This window comes from Sinocyclocheilus anshuiensis, unplaced genomic scaffold (genome assembly GCF_001515605.1).
Source record: "Sinocyclocheilus anshuiensis isolate Anshui unplaced genomic scaffold, SAMN03320099.WGS_v1.1 scaffold624, whole genome shotgun sequence".
In the NCBI taxonomy this organism is placed as follows: domain Eukaryota; kingdom Metazoa; phylum Chordata; class Actinopteri; order Cypriniformes; family Cyprinidae; genus Sinocyclocheilus; species Sinocyclocheilus anshuiensis.
Window position 1 is genome coordinate 103,045 of NW_015554128.1, and position 20,550 is coordinate 123,594.

General features: G+C 37.8%; 1 protein-coding gene across 1 annotated transcript in view; it reads left to right on the top strand.

The window, feature by feature from the left end:
* Positions 1–4,032: 4,032 nt before the first annotated feature.
* The window catches only part of dgkzb (diacylglycerol kinase, zeta b), a 20,946-nt gene continuing 4,428 nt past the window's right edge, over positions 4,033–20,550 (top strand). The window contains exons 1-29 of the mRNA XM_016462740.1: positions 4,033–4,300; positions 6,287–7,275; positions 9,311–9,419; positions 9,591–9,686; positions 9,825–9,902; positions 9,996–10,052; positions 10,127–10,195; positions 10,582–10,653; positions 12,539–12,655; positions 12,990–13,061; positions 13,152–13,247; positions 13,324–13,406; positions 13,486–13,546; positions 14,096–14,209; positions 14,499–14,639; positions 14,801–14,879; positions 15,001–15,056; positions 15,166–15,228; positions 15,409–15,482; positions 15,843–15,954; positions 16,039–16,238; positions 16,326–16,426; positions 16,572–16,651; positions 17,447–17,516; positions 17,724–17,764; positions 17,847–18,037; positions 19,823–19,930; positions 20,275–20,343; positions 20,442–20,473. Of these exons, the coding sequence (XP_016318226.1) occupies positions 6,332–7,275; positions 9,311–9,419; positions 9,591–9,686; positions 9,825–9,902; positions 9,996–10,052; positions 10,127–10,195; positions 10,582–10,653; positions 12,539–12,655; positions 12,990–13,061; positions 13,152–13,247; positions 13,324–13,406; positions 13,486–13,546; positions 14,096–14,209; positions 14,499–14,639; positions 14,801–14,879; positions 15,001–15,056; positions 15,166–15,228; positions 15,409–15,482; positions 15,843–15,954; positions 16,039–16,238; positions 16,326–16,426; positions 16,572–16,651; positions 17,447–17,516; positions 17,724–17,764; positions 17,847–18,037; positions 19,823–19,930; positions 20,275–20,343; positions 20,442–20,473 (3,385 nt within the window). The 5' untranslated portion in view covers positions 4,033–4,300; positions 6,287–6,331. The remainder of the gene's footprint in view (positions 4,301–6,286; positions 7,276–9,310; positions 9,420–9,590; positions 9,687–9,824; positions 9,903–9,995; positions 10,053–10,126; positions 10,196–10,581; positions 10,654–12,538; positions 12,656–12,989; positions 13,062–13,151; positions 13,248–13,323; positions 13,407–13,485; positions 13,547–14,095; positions 14,210–14,498; positions 14,640–14,800; positions 14,880–15,000; positions 15,057–15,165; positions 15,229–15,408; positions 15,483–15,842; positions 15,955–16,038; positions 16,239–16,325; positions 16,427–16,571; positions 16,652–17,446; positions 17,517–17,723; positions 17,765–17,846; positions 18,038–19,822; positions 19,931–20,274; positions 20,344–20,441; positions 20,474–20,550) is intronic.

Sequence of the window (20,550 nt, forward strand, 5' to 3'; positions counted from 1 at the left end):
TTGAACACTCTCACACCCAGTGGCCCATCTCGCACGACTTCATTTGCATGGCTCCACTGTTGGAACAGGCCCATTTCTGCAGCTATCTTTAACGTCTCGTTCTGTGCTGGAGCTAAGTAGGGATCAGGGTCAGAGTCTCAGGGTGGGCTAATGGAGATCTTTAGGCCTATATGGGTGACTGAATATGTGTGAAAGTGATGAGTGTATGTGTCATTTTTTTTCTTTGTGGTATCAGCATGGAATGAGAACAATAACTATAATTAGAACAGTTAGCACACATCCTACACACAATAACTTTATTATAAGTCTGTGCCACAGTTGTGTCATCTGCCTCAGGCTCTTTAAAGCAGGATGGATTCTGATAGGTTGTCAGTGTTCTTTTTTTTTTTAAATAATGAATTAGCTTGAAAAAAACATTTTGGAAGTGATTCCAATAATAATCCCCTGCGTAGGTATCGTTATAGTTGTGGTGTGGATGTTTACATTTGGAACAATTAAAAAGAAATGTAATTTTATACAATTAAAAAGAGTTATTAAATGCGTATTAAGCTGTGAAAGAGTACATACGCTGTTCCTCATGAGGCTTTCTGTGCGCGTGCGCCAAGACGGAGGTAAACACGGACAAGCATAATATACTTTGGGCTTCGGATGCACGCCTAAATTGCAAAATACACACACAAATATGTCAAAATGCTGTGTTTGGCATGTATTCATGTAAACACAGTTGGTTTTGTCTTAATGTAAACAATTGGAGAATATCAGATGTGTATCAGTATATTGGATCTGTGCAGCAGGTCTTAAAGTGACAGCACTCCTGTGTCCTTAAAAGAAAAAGAGTAAACCTCTCATTTCTCTCAGCTGAATGACTTTTGTAACTTACGAATCAAACTAATTGTCATACAGTGAAGACTATACTGTGTTTTATTTTACATTTGATTACTTTATTCAATTTCTGTAGTAGGCTATTAGGTAAATACTATACTGTTAGACTTACATGAAAAACTTAAAGCATTATTTCATTTGTATTTTTTTAAATGTATTTGTCCTACTGATTGTAATTTGCTTCTTTGTTTTAACTATTAACTTTTATTAAACAAATGTTTGAGGATTTTCTGGTATCAAAATAAATAACAAAATTAATTTTGTTATTTAAAATTGTTATATCATAGCAAACACACACACACACACATACACATACACACACCTCAACTTGTCAAATAACCATGATTTCAATTCACCAAAATATTTTTACCATGATTGACAAATTCTATGACAAATTATCTACAAATTGAATGAATCTCTGGAATTTGAAACAGGCTCTAAAAATAACCACCGTAATGCTGCCATGCAAAGATATGTAAAAAAAAAAAGAAAAGAAAAATCATCAGTGGCATGGCACGATTCTTGACATGTTTGCATTTTACAAAATGAGTATGTTGTGAAAGCATTTGTGATCATTGATGTTTTTGTTCATATACAGCTGTTTTCAAATGTTCACATACCCCTTGCAGAATCCTTTTTTAGTTTCTTAAAAAAAAAAGTAATAAAAAATATGTATAATTTATTTATTGATGCAATATCTTATATTAAAAATATACCACAAGACAAAATAAATACTAAATCAGCAAAAATTTTAATAAAGGATAAAAATAAATAAAACAGAAACTCCAAATGTTCATTGCCATAAGGTGGCAACACAACATATTAAGAACCAAGTAAACTTAACTTTTAAACAGGATAATTTGTGTACATTCAGTTAATATTTTGTCTTGTGAAATATATGTAAATCTAAAATAAATTAATCAGGGGAGCTAAATAGTATTAAATAAACTAATTAGTTTTCTATAATTCTCCCTTTAAAACAACTGAGAAGTATTTATGTGGATAGAGCACCTTTAGAGCTAATGCATTTGTATAATGGATGGTCTCAGTGTTTCCTATCCAGCAGGTGGTGGCATTGCCATCCTTTTTTCCTTCGATCTAACGTTCATCTTTCCTGCAACATCAGAGACTTGTTCAAAGATACCTTTATCCAGGGGGAAAGATAAGAGGGAATTGTTAGAAATAATGTACACTGATGAATTAGACACAATGAGACCAGGAACGTGCATTAAAAAAGTAAATACGGCAATTCTGATATCTTGTTGATTTAAATTTCTGTTTTTCTATTCTTATATGCCAAATATACCTCTAATGATAATAGAGGTTGTGAACTGTAGCCTAATTGTTATTGATTTGAGCTGCCAACTGAAGGATTCAGATCCATTAATTAGCACCATTTTGACTCCAAGCAAGGAAGATGTACCTTTTTCCACTGTCAATTTCTTAATCTTAAGAAATTAATAGTACTTCAGGCAAATCAAGTGATAGAAGACGTTTGGTGTCATTGAGTCTTTTAATTGTTTTTAAACGTCTCTTATGCTCACCAAGACTTAATGTATTTATAAAAATAAAAAAAACAGTAATATTGAGAAATATCATTACAATTTAAAATAACTGTTTTCTATTTTAATATATTTTATAAAGTAATTTATTCCTGTGACACAAAGCTGAATTTTCAGCATCATTATTCCAGTCTTCAGTGTCACACTGATCCTTCAGAAATCATTCTAATATGCTGATTTAGAAGAAACATTTTGATTTATAATATCATATTAGATTATTATATAATATTTTGTGGAAACCATGGTCATTTTTTTCAGGATTTTTTGATGAATATAAAGTTCAAAAGGACAGCATTTAGAAGTAGTGTAGTGTACACACACACCACACACACACACACACACACACACTAGAAGACTTTGTGGCCTAAAAGAAATAGATAAAAGATTATGAATACAAGATTGGTGTGATTGTCATTGATGCGTACTGAATAATTAAGACCATTAACATGCATTAAAAAAGTGTGAATGGCATTAGTTTTGATATCATGTTGACTTTAGGTTGTTCAACTCTCAGGAAAAAAAAGGATCAAAGCTGTCACTGGGACAGGACCCTAAGGTACAAATGCTAAAAGGTACATGTTTGTACCTTTATTGACCACTAAATGGTACATATTAGTACCTTAAAGATACATATTACTTTAAAAGAACATATTAGTACCTAAAGTGTACCTTTTGAAAGGGTGTCAATTAAAAGACAAATTCATACATGATTAATATAAAAGCAGTGGTGTGTTTCTATATGTGTGACTAAAGGCCAGCTAAGCATGTTGGGTTGCCATGATGTCCAACTCCATGGTAACAGCCAGCAGATCTCTCTCACCATCACTTAAAAGACAGTAATTACTTCCAAACGGAGTCTCCAGCTCTGTGCACGTCCGTCACACACAGAAGTGCGCCAAAGAACAAGGGGCACAATCAAGTGGCTCATATTGACGCTCAGAATTTAAAGCTTGAACCCCTGGCATAACAAAACTGTGATGTTCGTTATAGATTGCTGAATTTAATATTCAAGCACATTCACCCCTCGCCCGTGTTCTCTTGCGCTGATCCATAATGCAACAGCACGAGGGCCTTGAAATGGAAATGACACTCATTGTGATTTTGGGGTGGAGTGGCATCGCCGTGTCGTCCTATTAGGGGACGTGAATAGACACAAGGTGTCCTCATTAAAGCCATCATCTTTATGATTAGCTTTACAATGGTTAAAAAACCTACATGCTGTTTAAACGTGATGCTGCTCTCGTGGGTTAAACCACACAGATCATCTTCACAGCTGTGGGTGTTGCATGTCGCGGGTTGTTTTGTGCCAGAATTAGTGCTATGTCCTCTTTCTCTTAAGCAATATGCATAACGGTCTGTTCAAAAGCAGAAGCAGCTTTGCACAATGTTCATGATGGAGATGATTATCATAAAACCATTAATTGTGTTCCTATAAAGCACCTGGTGTCAGCCCCATATGTGCCAGGAACATGATCTAGGAGTCTAGGAAGTGCAGACTCTTGTGCGTACGTCTTGCACAAACTCCCAGCGTTAAGCTGATAATTGGTCATTATTTTAAACCGGAGGCTTCGATGCACCCTGCATTCCCTCCTACCGGTTACCTCCTGCCTAGTCGATGGCTCTTTCCTCTGTGATGTGTACTGCTGCTTCCCAGTGAGCTGTGTTGTTTGTGGATGGATGTGGGGCTTCTCTTCCTGTAGGCTTGAGTTGTGTGTAGTTCATCTCTGTCAGTGTGCTGTGTGTGTGTGTGTGCGCATGTTGGGGGAGGCTGTCTCACCTGTTCATCTCTTGGACTTTCTCTGTCAGTTCACTGTGAGGAGACGGTCAGGGAAGGAGACGGGGAGCTAAACTCTCAGGTCGTATAATATCTTTTTGTTGTTGTTGTTGGATATGGACTAATAACTGGACAGAAATGCAGAGTTAAGCTTTAGAACTTAAGTGTTTAGGAAGGTTTTGTATGTGTTTGTACTGTATGTGGACATTTAGCATTGAGTTTGGACAAGTTGTTGTGCTAATATTGAGCACTATTATGAATGTTTATCTTTTTACATGCATGTAATGTAAATCTGTCTAAATGTAGCAGACGTAAACAAGTGATATGTGCAGCTGAGAAGTACAAATCTTTAATTATACTGAGAAATACTATTATATTATAAACTGAAAATTTATTTTATTATACAACTACAAATACAACTTAAAATATAAAGTTGTTTATTATTATTATTATTATTATTATATTACATGTATATATCATTACATATACTGCAACATATATATAGTTACATACAATTATAAAAAAATAATAATTGGACATTTGAAGAGAAACCTCATCTGTGTTAAAGTCACTTTATATTATATACTGTATATTTTCCAATTATATATATTTGTATATATACTGTATATAATCATTATATTACAACATTTATATTGCGATGTACAAATATAAAAAATTAATAATAAAATCATTGCAATATAGGTCAGAATTATTTAAAATAGTCTTAGGCTGCGCTTTTTAATTAAATCTGTTGCAAACAAACAGAAATAAACAAACAGAACAACTAATCTTCATGTAATCAGCGACAAACAATCATGTGATATTATTATCCGTCTTTTTTTATTGCCTGATTTAGATGGAGCTAATCAAATTCTGACACTGGGTTTAAGTGTATCTTCTGATACTAAACGAACCCACATCACTAATTACATACATTGCTAGAGATGACCCTGACAGTAATTAATCTTGGTTGAGTGTCACTTCCTTATTCTGCCTGGTGAGCAAGAACAGTTGTTTTTCTACAGAGAAGTGTTTAGTGTGGACACAGATTATTTTTAGTCCAATTTGTAATTACTGTTTTTACTGTAATGTACTGTCACTCCTACCTACTGTAGTACAATGCCATGTTTACTGTAAATAATTCTACAAAAAACTTTGCACCAATAAGTATCATTCCTTACACTGAGGGTTGTGTCTAGGTCATATCCGTCTCTAAATGAGATAGACTAGTTACGTTGCTATAATTAGTACAGGCAGTCACTACTAAAGGGTCAGAAAGCCCTTATAATCTGCCCTGGACATCCCCGTGTGATAATCAGGACGTTCATGAGCTAAGCAGAGCTTCATTTCCTTGAGTGCCTTTCACGTCATTTTGACATGATGTCATCACCTGTGGACTCACAATGCACCTTTGTATAGGGTGACCATACGTGCCATTTTCCCAGGACGCCTAGATATTTTAGGCAATATATAGAAATCCTGGCCAGGACGCGTCCTGGGAAAATGGCACGTATGGTCACCCTACCTTTGTAGTCAACTGGCTTTGCTAGTATTAATGCGATTTGGAAGGCAAATTGTCCTGGCGTAAACCCCAGAAAAATCTGTGCTAGGACAGGCGGAGTTAGCTTTCCACATTCAAAACAATCATAACAATGTTAATGACCAGTATAAACTCATGTCTAGTCGGCACTTCTGAAATGACCAGCATACTGTACGTTATGTTGTGGATGTTAGAGTCCCCATCTGGGTTTTTAACTAAGTTAACCAAAAGGACATACTTAGTAGATCAGATTCACTTTCTGTTAATCATGCTATCTCAATCTAGTCTTTTTAATAGAGTTGTGAAGTCTGTTGTTGATGAGGTTATTTTGTGTTTTCATAATATAATTGCCTATAATTTGGTGATTTCGGGAAGCACTGGCATGTGTTGGGTCGAGCTAGATTATCTCCATTTTAAGGATTAGGTTTAAATGGTCAATGGAGGTCAGTGTAACAAGCTTTCAGCAGTTTTAGAACTTAGTGCTAAAATGGTTAATCTATGCTGACAGGCTACATTTTCAATCAACAGCCTCAGGGGGAAGTTTAGAAAAAGAACTGTATTCTTCCAGCCACCATGGACACTTTTTTCCGACGGCATTTTAAGAGGAAGGAGGCAGGAGAAGCCATGCATGATGGTCACGTACCTGAACCCTCTCGACACAGGAGGCCAAGCATTGCAGTGCCAGCCAGCCGTGCCCGTCGACGCTCCAGTGTAGGCCTTCCGTCCACTGTGTTGACCCAGCGACGCCGATCCAGTGTCCAACTTCAGGCTTTACCTCGAATCACTAGCAGTCGACCGGTTCAGAAAAGCAGTGGTAGACGGCGCTCCAGCACCACCACCCCAAAGGCCAATCCTCGCTTTGCCGTACGCCGGAAGAAGGTGGGCAAGCTCCGCAATATAGACACACACCTCCTGGGCCCATCCATGCTGCTGGCCAGCTTGATTCAGATGACAGAAGAGGAGGAAGAGGATGAGGAGAGCCGAAGTCCGTTGCCAGGGCAGGTGGAACTCAAGGGAAGCAGCACGAAGTTCAGGAGTCACACGGATGTGCTTCTCTCAGAAGGCGGCAGCGACAGTGACATCGAGGACTTCAGCGGCCACTCGGATGAGAGTCATCACTCGGGGCTGCACAAGGAGTGCTTGGAGGAGGCAGATTTGTCAGACTGGGAGATCAAAGAATCCGCTGTCTTATGCCAGCAGGAATGCCTTCCTCTGGCTGTGGTGGCAGAGCGTGTCCAGGCCAACCCGCTTATCCGAGTTCCCCGCTGCCTCCGGAGGAACTCGTCACATCATGGCCACGCAGAGCCGGGCCCGCACGTCCGTTACTGCCGCAGCAGCCAGAGGAGGCGCCGTCGACGGGTCTCCACCATCTCGAAAGCAGGAAGCCCCTGGCCAGGAAGAGGCCTGCCACTTCCTAACCGAAGGAGCTCTACCTGCTACAGGGGTCATGCGACTCTCAATCCTCTCCTGGGAGCTTATTACGATCCCAGGCTGGAGTCTTGGAGTGGATTCTTGTCGTATGTAAAACCTTTTCTGTTGTTGGGTCTAGTTGTCATTATTTCATGCTGTGGTTGCAAATTATATACAGGGTTTCATAAAATGCAAGAACAACAATACAAATGCTGCGTCAGAAAGCTTAGACAGCTAATTTGTTGCCAAGCTGCCCTGTCTGTCAATGACTTGTCTCTCGAAACTGATTGCAGACTGACTTCTGAGGCAGCATAAAGGTTTAATGCTCTACAACAAAACTGTCATAGAATCGCACACACAGGATAGTGGCAGCAAAGGATATATCTATGCAAAAATCAATCAGATGACAGTATCTCAGTAGACAGAATGTGACAATCATAGAATTCAGATGTGCGTTGTTGCCTTCCTACCTCAGTACACTCAGAAAAAAAGGTACAACGCTGTCACTGGGGCAGTTCCCCAAGGTACAAAAAACATATTAGAACCTAAAGCATACATATTAGTATCTTTTGAAAGGGTACTGCCCCAGTGACAGTTTTGTACCTTTTTTCTGAGAGTGTATGCTGCCTGTGTAAGTAGCATTTTCAGCTTTCGGACGCAGCCAATGAAACTAATTATGACCTAGGCCAAGGTTCCTTAAATCTGTGCCCTATAGAGTTTAGCTCCAACCCTAATCAAAGACATCTGAGTAAGCTAATCAAGGTCTTCAGAGTTACTAGAAAAATTACAGGTAGGTGATCAGGGCTTGAGCTAAACTCTGCTGGGCAATGTCCCTCTAGGGCTGGATTTGAGAAACCCTGACCAAGGCTTTGCTTGGGTGCATAATGAGAAGACGGTTTCTGTTAAAACATTTGCTAAAGTCAGTTTGCATTCACACTGACAAATATATCGCTGGAGGTCACCAAGTTGCTTGACAGTTGCTGCATCATGTCATTGCACAACTGCGTGATGCTGACCTCTGCTCAACTTTGTTTTTGCACTCTTATTAAAGATGAACGTTGTCCAACAACTTTGCCGCTGCAAATTGCTGTCATTATGAACGTCTCGAAATAGTTTAAATTGTAGTGAAGACCAAATAAATATACCACAATGTACAGGGTTTCTGATTAGATATTATGACTTTCAATATAAGTGAATCTCCGCTTACGAAGTCAGCGCTTTCAAGTCAATATTTTTCATAATTTCTCAAGCGTTTAAACATTTAGATTGAACGCAAGAGCAGGCAGTTGCAATGCAGCTTTTCATTGCATTGACCTTCTCATTCTCCGTCCCGTGGATACAAACTCCATGGCGCTCGTTCATTAGCACAGCTGCTACCATAGCGAGGTAATGTGACTCATCAACGTTACTGATCACCCAGTGGGCTTCTCATCAACAGGTTGCTAAGCGTCACTGATTCACTCTGTAGGGATTAGGACACAAAGGTCAGGGTAAGCAAGGTTTTGATTACAAAAGGATTACAAAAAACCTTGGAAATGCCCCACCCAAGGCTAGAGGTAATATCTGCCTTTAGAAATGCATTTCCTATGTTTTCATTGCATAAACTTCATTGAAAACTTGCTTGTGTATCCATACTTGCACCTGAGTTCCTGTATAAGGAGAGGCCACATCTGTTTCTGCACTATTGTGTTAGCATTTAGCATGAACACTGATGTACAGATAGCACACTCAGATTCTATATAGATGTGTATAAAATAAAGTTACATTAAAGACCAGCCAATTTTCATTTTGCTTAGTTTTGTTTAGTATCAAATTCAGTGCTGCATCTTGCAAATTTGGTGAGCTAAATAACATAAGCTTAGCGTTAGGTATCCACAGTGTGGTAGTACAAAAAGCTGATCAAAGGCAGAAAAAAAATATAGATTTCCAAGCCATGCTCTATAATGTTCTTTGTGGGTGGGTGGCTGGTGAAAATAGTCTTATTGATTGATACAGAATTAAACAGATTTAAAGAGACCCCCAAGGCATTCTGGCTGGAAAGATGCTATAATTTCAGGAAAAATATTCCTAACGTTTTTGCTTTTGAGGATATGATGGACACAGACAGTCTGTTTAATGTCACTGTCATTATGTTTTTGTCAGGAAAGCCATCGCCAAGGCTGGTGTGCAGGATAACGCTGCCCAATCCGGCGCCATAATACCTGCCAAATGTGAACCCAACAAAGAGATCTGCAGCACTGTGGATTGGACTGTGAGTTACTCACCTGTATTTTAACAAACAAGTTAGCATTCCAGCTGTTAGCATTCTCAGTTATCTCAATGGCAGTGGGCAGTAAACTCCCATCTCCAACTCATGACACAGTAATCCATTATTAATTTTCTGTAACTTCTGTTCAGCTTACTGATTAATTGTCTTGCACAGGAAAATGCCCAGTTTGGTCAACACGTGTGGTTTGAGACCAGTCTGTCAGGAGATTTCTGTTACGTTGGAGAGACGTATTGTTTTGCAAAGTCACTGGTAAATGACCCGTATTTTTATTCTTAAAACCATTAACAGCAAAATTAGTAGTTTATAGTAGTGTGCCTCTATTTGTAAATATATGATGAGATTCAGATGCATTACCAAGATGCCAATTGTTTCATTTTGTTTTCTCAGCAAAAATCTCCTCCTCGCCACAAATGTGCATCCTGCAAAATAGCAGTTCACACTGTATGCATGGATCAGCTGGAGAAGGTTAGATGATTGTTGTAAAGCTGAAAAACATTTTAAAAATTATGATGTATTTAACTTTTTTTCTCAACAAATGCAATTTACTATTCCTTATAGATGAACTTTAGGTGTAAGCCATCATTTAAAGATCCAGGGTTGAGAAATGTCCGAGAGGTAAGACTTTTAGTCCATTCAAATGAGCTTTATCATTTAGTTTTGTTAAACAACTGAGCTGGTTTGTGTTTCAGACTCCAAATATGAGACATCACTGGGTCCATAGGAGACGGCAAGATGGAAAATGCCGGCAATGTGGAAAGGTCAGTGCAAGACTCATAAAATATGAAACGTGTAATCACCCAGAAGTAAACAAATGCAAATTGTAAACTTTTTTTCTCAACAAATGCAATTTACTATTCCTTATAGATGAACTTTAGGTGTAAGCCATCATTTAAAGATCCAGGGTTGAGAAATGTCCGAGAGGTAAGACTTTTAGTCCATTCAAATGAGCTTTATCATTTAGTTTTGTTAAACAACTGAGCTGGTTTGTGTTTCAGACTCCAAATATGAGACATCACTGGGTCCATAGGAGACGGCAAGATGGAAAATGCCGGCAATGTGGAAAGGTCAGTGCAAGACTCATAAAATATGAAATGTGTAATCATCCAGAAAGTATTTATGGCCTATTTTCACTCTCTTTCCACAGGGTTTCCAGCAGAAATTCACCTTCCACAGTAAAGATATTGTGGCCATCAGCTGCTCATGGTGTAAGCAAGCAGTAAGTGTTGCACATCTGATCTGAAATCTTTTTTTTTTAAATGGTTGCAACATCCATACTGTTCAAAAGTTTGGGTTCAGGAAGATTTTTATTTATTTTTTGAAAGAAAGAAAGAAAGAAATTAATGCTTTTATTCAGCAAGGGTGCATTAAATTGATCAAAAATGTCAGTAAAGACTTTTTCTTTGTTACGAAACATTCTATTTAAAAAAGCTGCATCATGGTTTCCACATAAATATCAAGCAGCCCAAATGTTTTCAACACTGATAATAAAAAATATTTCTTGAACAGCAAATCAGCATATTTGTTGCGAATCATCATCAGAGTCGGGATCCATTTGCAGCATTTTTATTGCGTAAACAGACAAGACAGGGTCAATCACCAGTAGATACAATAGCGAAGGCTAGGCTGAGACAGAAAGTGGGACAGGCAGGAGGTCGAGGCAGGCGGCAGACAAACACAGTAGTAGAACAATCCAAGTCAGGGCAGGTGTGTGTGATTAGATGCAGGTGTGTGCATGCAATCAGTCCCAGGTATGAGGCATGATGGGAACTAGAGTCTGAATGGATAAAGTCAATATTCAGGAGAGAGTTCCCTCTGGTGGTGAGGAGGAGGCGGTACGGAAGCCTCCTCTGTAACAATATTAGAAGGATTTCTGAATGTGACTGAAGAAAATGACTGGCGAAAATTCAGTTTTGCTCTCTTAGGAATAAATGACACTTTAAAATATATTCGGTAGCACTTTATAATAACTTTCATTTATAAATCATTAACAAACATTATACAATGCTTAACATATCATTAGTTAATATATATTCACACAGCTAGAACTATGAGATAATGATATGATATGATAACCTAATGATTGACATGATTATTTCATGTAAATTGAAAAACTTTCAGTTCATATGATCTTCATTTGTTGGTCTTTCTTTGTTGTGTAGACCTCTTTTTACACATCTTAACAAATAATCTATTAATTATTTGTTCGTGTTTTTGCAGTACCCAATCTAAAGTGGAAACTATTCATCATTTTCAAATGTTTATAAATGTTTACTAATCATCAATAGCTTTATGAACAGTCATCTCATGTTTATAAACGTTTACTAATCATTAATACCTTTATGAGCAATCATCTCAATGGCAAAAAGTGTCCCGAAAGACCTGAATTTACCCTATTCACACATCTTTACTAATCATTTATTAATCATTTGTTCATGTTTTTGCAGTAGCCAATCTAACGTTGAAACTATTCATCATTTGTAAATGTTTATAAACAATTACCAATCATCTAATATCTTTATGGGCATTGGACTGTTAGCTAATGTAACAAGGTTTGTGTAAAGGGTGGCTGGTTAAGTTAAATGCATATTCAAGTATGGTAATATATATATATATATATATATATATATTATATGTATGTGACCCTGGACCACAAAACCAGTCATAAGGGTCAATTTTTTTGAAATTGAGATTTATACATCATCTGAACGCTGAATAAATAAGCTTTCCATTGATGTATGGTTTGTTAGGACAATATTTGGCTGAAATACAACTATTTGAAAATCTGGAATCTGAGGGTGCAAAAAAATCTAAATACTGAGAAAATCACCTTTAAAGTTGTCCAAATGAAGTTCTTAGCAATGCATATTACTAATCAAAAATTAAGTTTTGATATATTTACGGTAGGAAATTTACAAAATATCTTCATGGAACATGATCTTTACTTAATATCCTAATGATTTTTGGCATAAAAGAAAAATCTATAATTTTGACCCATACAATGTTTTTTTGGCTATTGCTACAAATATACCCCAGCGACTAGACTGGTTTTGTGGTCCAGGGTCACATATATCAATCAGTGCACATTGCTATGTGTCTTACAGTATCACAACAAGGTGACCTGCTTCATGCTGCAGAAAATCGATGAGACGTGTTCCCTTGGAGCTCACGCGGCTGTGATCATCCCTCCAACCTGGATCATCAGAGTCCGCAGACAGCAGGTACGATCTGACCTGAAGAAAACGGGTTTATACACAATATTACTGTTATATTTACTGTATTTTTGATCAAACAGACATTCATAAACATTTTTAAAAAATCTCATCAACCTAAAACCTTTGAATGTTATATGTATATCTTCCAAATACATTTCAAAAGTACTAAAAGTGATGTCATTTTATGATGCATCAACTGACAAAGTCTTTCAGACAGTGTTTTATGGTTTGGACATGGTGAAAGGAGGCCATCAGCATTGATGAGCTCAAATGTAAACACTAAAATGAGTATGTCTATAAAGATACCTATAGACCTGTATAAACTGTCCCTATTATACAGGCATCTTTGAAGAGCAGTAAAAGAAAGAAGAAAACATCTCTGAAGGTCAAACCCTGCAAGAAAACCACTGAGGTAGCAAACACCTCTGAACATCTGAACTTTTGTGAATAAAAGTGATATGCTTTTATATGTGACCAGATTTCAATATTTAATTCTCAGCAGAATGGCAAATGGAAGCACTTTGTTGTGAGACCGATTCCTTCTCAGCACATGAAGCCTCTGCTGGTGTTTGTCAATCCGAAGAGTGGCGGAAACCAGGTCAGAACCGATGCTCAAAGTTCCTATAGCACATATATGTTATTTTACAGCCACATAATAGCACTTTTCTATAAAGGGAACGAAAATCATCCGCTCTTTCATGTGGTACCTGAACCCCCGGCAAGTGTTTGACCTCACTCAGGGAGGTCCGAGAGAGGGGTAAGAGGTGATAGATCATACTTTCTTTCTTTCTTCATTCTGAGCCTGTTCTCTTACACTTTCTCTTCCTCTTTTTAAGGTTAGAAATGTACAGCAAAGTGCACAACCTGCGTATTCTCGTTTGTGGCGGAGATGGAACGGTTAGTCAAATATCTGTGCTCTTATCTAGATAAAACCGGATGGTGGGTAATATCATTTCTGCTCATACTGTTTCAGTATGTGCAGAGTATGCAAATTTTCCAAAGATTCAATATGCTTGACATGCTCGACTGGTACTTGAAACTGATTTTAATTGTATTAGGTATCACACCACTACTAAAATAACACTGGCTGATCCAAGCCAATCTCTCAGATATTGCCTAGATTTATTCATCTGTGGAATTTAAATGAATTTCATCATTCTGATCCCCGGTCAGAAAGTTCATGGGGTCCATCACATGGTTTATATGCTCGGTTTGGATAGGTTGGCTGGATTCTCTCAGTGCTGGATGAGCTCCAGTTGAACCCTCAACCCGCCGTGGCCGTGCTTCCCCTCGGGACAGGAAACGACTTGGCCTGGCTGATCCAAGCCAATCTCTCAGATATTGCCTAGATTTATTCAACTGTGGAATTTAAATGAATTTCATTCTGATCCCCGGTCAGAAAGTTCATGGGGTCCATCACATGGTTTATATGCTCGGTTTGGATAGGTTGGCTGGATTCTCTCAGTGCTGGATGAGCTCCAGTTGAACCCTCAACCCGCCGTGGCCGTGCTTCCCCTCGGGACAGGAAACGACTTGGCCAGGACTCTCAACTGGGGCGGGGTACGAACCTGAATACTTTTGGTTGTTATGTTCTCATAAACGTTAATTAGTACATTTCCTTTTTTTTAGAGGATTTGACATTCAAATATAAGATGAAGTTTTAGCTTCAGCTCCTGTTTTTTAATACAACCACACATTTTGTTTTGCAGCATGAGGTTTGTGGCTTAAACGTGTAATTTTTTTTACAGCTGACACATTGTTAACGTGGCATATCAAGAGAAAATGGCCCCACAAATTGTTAACCATTACACGTTTTCCATTGTTTTTTGAAAATGTGTGTACTTGTCAGGGCTACACAGATGAACCGGTGTCTAAGATCTTGTCCCATGTAGAAGACGGCAACATCGTCCAGCTGGACCGATGGAACCTGAGTGTGGAACCCAACTTAGAGGCCAGTGAAGAGGAAAGAGACGAACACCAGACTGACAAGGTCAGCTGACACCAGTAGAGGGCGCTAGACTTTAGCAGAAGAACACCATCCTTCTAGCTTCACAACAAGTCAAGCATGAGGGTGTAAAGAGTTTTTATAAACTCTTTTGTGTTGAAATGAATGGCAAGGGGGAGCTAATGACTACTCCATGTCTATTTCAGCTTCCCATTAACGTCTTCAACAATTACTTCAGCCTCGGATTTGATGCACACGTGACCTTGGAGTTTCACGAATCCCGAGGTGTGCTCACTCACTCGTGTAATTTGAATTTGGTCTATGAAATGAAAGTCTGCATACTGTATATAAAATCTGTGATTTGTGAAAAGATTCAAATTTGTAAGATGTAGTTTTGTTTCCTCAGAGGCTAAACCAGAACGATTCAATAGTCGACTTCGCAATAAGATGTTTTATGCAGGGGTGAGTGTGTCTGTCCAATGAAGTCATGTAGATAATATTATAGTTTATTATTTTTGTAATGTATGAAATGTAACACAGTATGTGCTCAAATACATGTCTTCCTCTGCAGACAGCCTTCTCTGACTTCCTGATGGGCAGCTCCAAAGATCTGTCCAAACACATCAGGGTCGTGGTAGGTTGAGTTGTATATATGCATGTACACACTTTTTTTTTTAAATGATAAAAATAGTATTTCACCAAGTTAGATGCTTATGATCACAATTGATAAATATACACAAGCACTTTACATAATGGCACGAATACTTACAATGGACAATATTCCCTCGTATGTTTTTTCTTATTTCCTGTGCAGTGTGATGGCACTGACCTAACCAGTAAAGTGCAGGATATGAAACTGCAGTGCCTGCTGTTCCTCAACATCCCCAGGTAAACTGACCTGAAACGGAACTGTGCAAAACAGACGTCTTATGTAACTACCCGTATGTACATACTTGTGTTAATTTTGTGCTATTTGATATAGATCCTCTTTATTTTGGCATAATGAAATTTAAGAAAAAAAAAGAAACTTCACTCTAGTTGCCAGGAAGACCAATTCATCCTAGTGACATCAAATTTCATGTCATCAAACCATGATAGGAAACTTGGACTGAAAACCTCATTATAAAAAGAGATTTGCTGTTCCAAATTATGTTTATTCCAGGATAAAATATAATCTAGACACAAGAAACTAGTCGAGAGTTAATTAAAATGAGATTATCCTGACTGAGTTGGGCTTTTGTTCTGTAGATATTGCGCTGGTACGGTGCCATGGGGGAACCCAAGTGAGCACAATGACTTTGGGCCACAGAAACATGATGACGGGCTCATTGAGGTCATTGGCTTCACCATGACCTCTCTGGTGAGATTTGGCTATGGCTCCTTAATGGATTTGTTCTACATTTACCCTTGAATCCATCCAAATGTTGCTGCTCTCTTTCTATAGGCAACGCTGCAGGTTGGAGGACACGGCGAGAGGCTTCATCAGTGTCAGGAGGTGACTCTGACAACCTTTAAGCCCATTCCTGTGCAGGTGGATGGGGAACCCTGTAGACTGGCTCCATCCGTCATACGCATCACACTCAGGAACCAGGCCAACATGCTGCAGAAGACCAAGAGAAGAATCTCTCTGCCACAACTGTATGAGTCAGTATCTGTCTGTCTGTCTATCCTGTTAGTCTAAATTGCATTCAATCCTAGATGAAATCTGACTGTTTTTTCTTATGGATGTAGTCAGCAGCCCATCACAGAGAAAGTGCAGATCCAGGTGAACCGTATCAGCATGCGTGATTATGAAGCTCTTCATTATGATAAGGAGCAGCTCAGGGAGGCCTGTGAGTATCTCTTCTCCGTGTCCTCTCTCTTTTTCACAGCCTTGAGAACCTAGTCATGCACTGGCGGAAAAGCTTCTGCTTCTCAAACACGGCTTAATTTAAAGCGACCCTAACCTATGTTTCCTCTTTTCTTTCACCTTCTCAGCAATTCCTATGGGGATAATTACAGTTCCCGGGAACAGTGATTTGGAGACGTGTCGGCTGCATATCGAGAAGCTACATGAGGTGTTTTTCAGCTTGTTGAATGCTGGTTAGAAATGTGCCAACAGGCCAATTTGGCTACAGCCTCCTTCCTCATTGGCAAAGGTTAAGGGGAGGGTCTGAACTGTCAAAGTCGGGCTTGAAGATCAAAACCGACTATTTACCTTCATAATGAACGTTACTGGTCTTATTGTGAACGATTCATCCATGCATGTTATCCCAAAAAAAGTTTGTCTTTGTAATCATTCATCAAAATACAATAACTTGCTCCACCTTTTCACTGACATCATCAAGCCCTTATTTCCAGCTCCGCCCATTTGGCATGAAACACCCTTTTTAATGATCCAAACATCTTCTAAAAGATCAAATCCTGTCCTACAGGTTTTTTTGTTGTTGATGAAAATATTGTTTCAATCATATATAAGTCAGATAACTCTTGGGTTGCAATGGTGACTTTTACTAAGTCATTCTTGGCTAAATAAGAGTACCTGTGTGTTAATGCTACTTCTTGGAAAGAAAAGAAATTCATTTAATTTAGCTTGAAATCTGTTTCCTGTGGTGACATTAACATGTCTCTGAAACATAAATGGTGTATTTTACTTTTAAGAGTCACTTTCCACTATAATTACCACTATTCTTGCCAAACATGTGATATTGTGCATGTGACAGCCATTGCACGTTGACTTCCTGTTCAGTTACAGTCAGAAAAACACATTGTGACTAATTGAACTCACACAGTGAGGCTATTTTGGACAGGAGCCATTTTTCACTTGCACTTTCTCTGTGTATTTTTCCCTCTCTCTGTCACTCTCTCTTTAGGAGGAGGATGGTGTGAATACAGACACGCTGCACATGCCAAAGCTTTCGCCAAAATGGTGCTTCCTGGATTGTAAGTAGAGCATTTCAAATTTATTTTGAAAAAAAAAAACAGCACAGAATTTGTCTAAAAAAAAAAAATTGTGTTAGAATTATACATACGTAACTTTCTACATTGAATCATTTTGTGAGATTCATTGCTCTTGACATTTCCAAAACTTCTGAGCCTGATGTTTGCAAAGCCCATAATCACATTTTTCCATCTTTGGTTTGTTTACAGCTACTACAGCAGACCGTTTCTACAGAATAGACCGCGGTCAGGTAGCTACAAAAGGCAACTTTTATGTTTTACATCTGTGTTACATGTCACCTTTTTAACTCATAGCATTGCATACCTCTGCAGGAGCATCTAAACTATGTGACAGAGATCTCTCAGGATGAGCTTTTCATCTTGGACCCGGAGCTGGTCACTAAGGAGACGGTGGGCACGTCGCCTGGAATGCCGGGGGCGATGGAAACTGTCGGGGGATGTTCCAACAGCACAGACCAGTTTGCTTTTCCTGCCTGCTCTGCCGGGCCTTCTCCACTGTGCAGGTAGATTGAAACGAGTCACTTCAGATGACAATATGTGTGGTTAAACTGTATCAACTCATGTTGTTAGGGCTGCAAACAGTTTTTGCACAGCCTCAAGGTACAATTTTATGTTGCATTTTACTTTGGCAGATCATTTTAACACCGTCGACTAGCAGAGTACATGCGTGGGCAGGTTTAGCTTCGCCTGTGGGCATGAAAATTCTGAGAATGTCCCCGGAAAAAACAGCAGAAGTGCACAAAACACTTATGTACTGTAGACATGATTCATTAAGGAACTAAAAAAAGATCGGAATTTTTTATTAATTTCTTTTTAATTTGGCCAAAAAGAGTTGTAGATTTAGCATGAATACATAATAATTATACTATTCTTTTATTATGCACAACAGATGTGAATGCACTTACAAAAAGTACCAGAAAGTACCATGGTATTAATATTATGTTGTTTTCTTGGACTTGTAATATGGAAAAAGCATGGTACATGATTATGCTAATTTTCCAGTAACACAATATTACCCTCTGATGCCATTACTATGGTCCTATCACAGTACTTTATTGTAAGTGTAGGAAGTCCCCAACAATAATATACAGCAATATAATATATGTAGTGGGGTCTAAATGTCTGAAACCACTAGAAAAAGCTTTTTCATTACAAATTAATTATTTGAATATACATATATACGTAGATAGTATTTATTTATTAGAAATAAAGTTAATATTAATACAATAAACTATTATAAATATACATTTATAATCAAATTAATTCTTATAATAAAGTATCTTAAGTTATTTAAATATCAAAATATATTAAAAGAGCTTATTGTATCTATTTTCTACGTATAAAATATATTAGCATAACAATTTGAGTAAAACTTTTACTCAATTTTTTGTTACTATTAATACAATAAACTATTATAAATATATCATTATAATAATTAATATTTAAATTATATAAATGAAATATTTGTGTTATTTAAATATTAAAATATATTTTATTATATCTATTTTATATGATGTATTTTATATGTACATTATTAGTAACAAAATGTATTTATTTATATGAAAAAAAATATTCCTCTTACTACAATAAACTATTATTAAATTATTTAAATAAAAATATATTTTGTTATGTATTTTATATGTACAATATTACTATAATATTATATTATAGATACATATATACCTATAAATAATACATACATATAAATTATATTAGCATAACAATTTAAATACAAAGTTCAACTGACATGAATTTCAGAATGTTTAATACATGGTATGTCCAAAATACATACATACTGTATATAGAGAAGCCTGTGTGTGTGCAGTAAATATGTATCACTAGACTGAACCGAATGCATTCCTTCCTGTTTGAAAAAAAAAAAACAGACAGTTGCTCTTCAGCTCTAGTCTATTCCCTCAGGGGAAGTCTTTTCATCTGTGTATTTGCGTACACATCAGATGGTGAGACAGAGAGAGTGAGAGACAGCGACATTTTTGTACCAAAGTCTCCTGTGAGCGAGCACAAATCTGTGAGCCCATTCAAGACAGGTCCCTCATAAAGGCCCCTGCTATTAAAAACTAGTTTATCTGTGTTTACATTCACCCTCCCCCTGCCTGACGCACAGCAGATCGCTGAAAAAACACATCCCATCTGTCAGACCTCATTGTAGCAGTTGTTCTGTTACAGTAAATTATACACATCTCACAAACAATGACTTTCCCCGCCCCCCACAGCATGTCGGGTCATCGTCTTCTCTGTTGTCTGTCCACCCCATCATGCTCTCACAGGGTTCACCAGACGCATGCTGAAGACCAAACGGAAAGTGCGAGCACGGATAGCGACTCACACGTGCGAACTAGCAATCCAGAGACTCCCACAAAGCCAGGCTTGTGCAGGTACATCTCAAACTGAGGGCTTTGTGGTTTAATTAAGACCTTCACGTCCAAAGCTTTGATTGTTTCCATGAAAACACGATTATGCCTTGTACTTTTTATAGCAAACATCATTACTAAGCTAACAAAGTTATCCATCCCATGATTCCATGTGCTTAATTAGGGCTCGGTAATGCCCATCTGCAACAAAAGTACACTACAATGGCACAATAATACCATGGTACTTTGAAATATACCATTGCACCATAGTGCCATTTTTTTTGTTAGTGAGAGGGGCAGAATATATCCATTTTCAAATGAATATCTTACATAAGATTGTTCTTTGCCCAATATCTTTCATCTTGAAGGAGGGGAACAAAAATTATGAATTTGAATCGTTCAAACACACTTGATGAGGACTCAGTGAATGTGCCAAGGTACATACAATATTTAATAATCATCGCTGGTAAGACACACAGATGTAGTTGGCTTTGATTATGAATAGTGGTATTAATATTCCGTTTTAATTTCACAGGTTAGATTCGGGCTGGAATGACAGTGATCAAGGTACATATATATATATATATATATATATATATATATGTGTGTGTGTGTGTGTGTGTGTGTGTGTGTTTTTGTATATT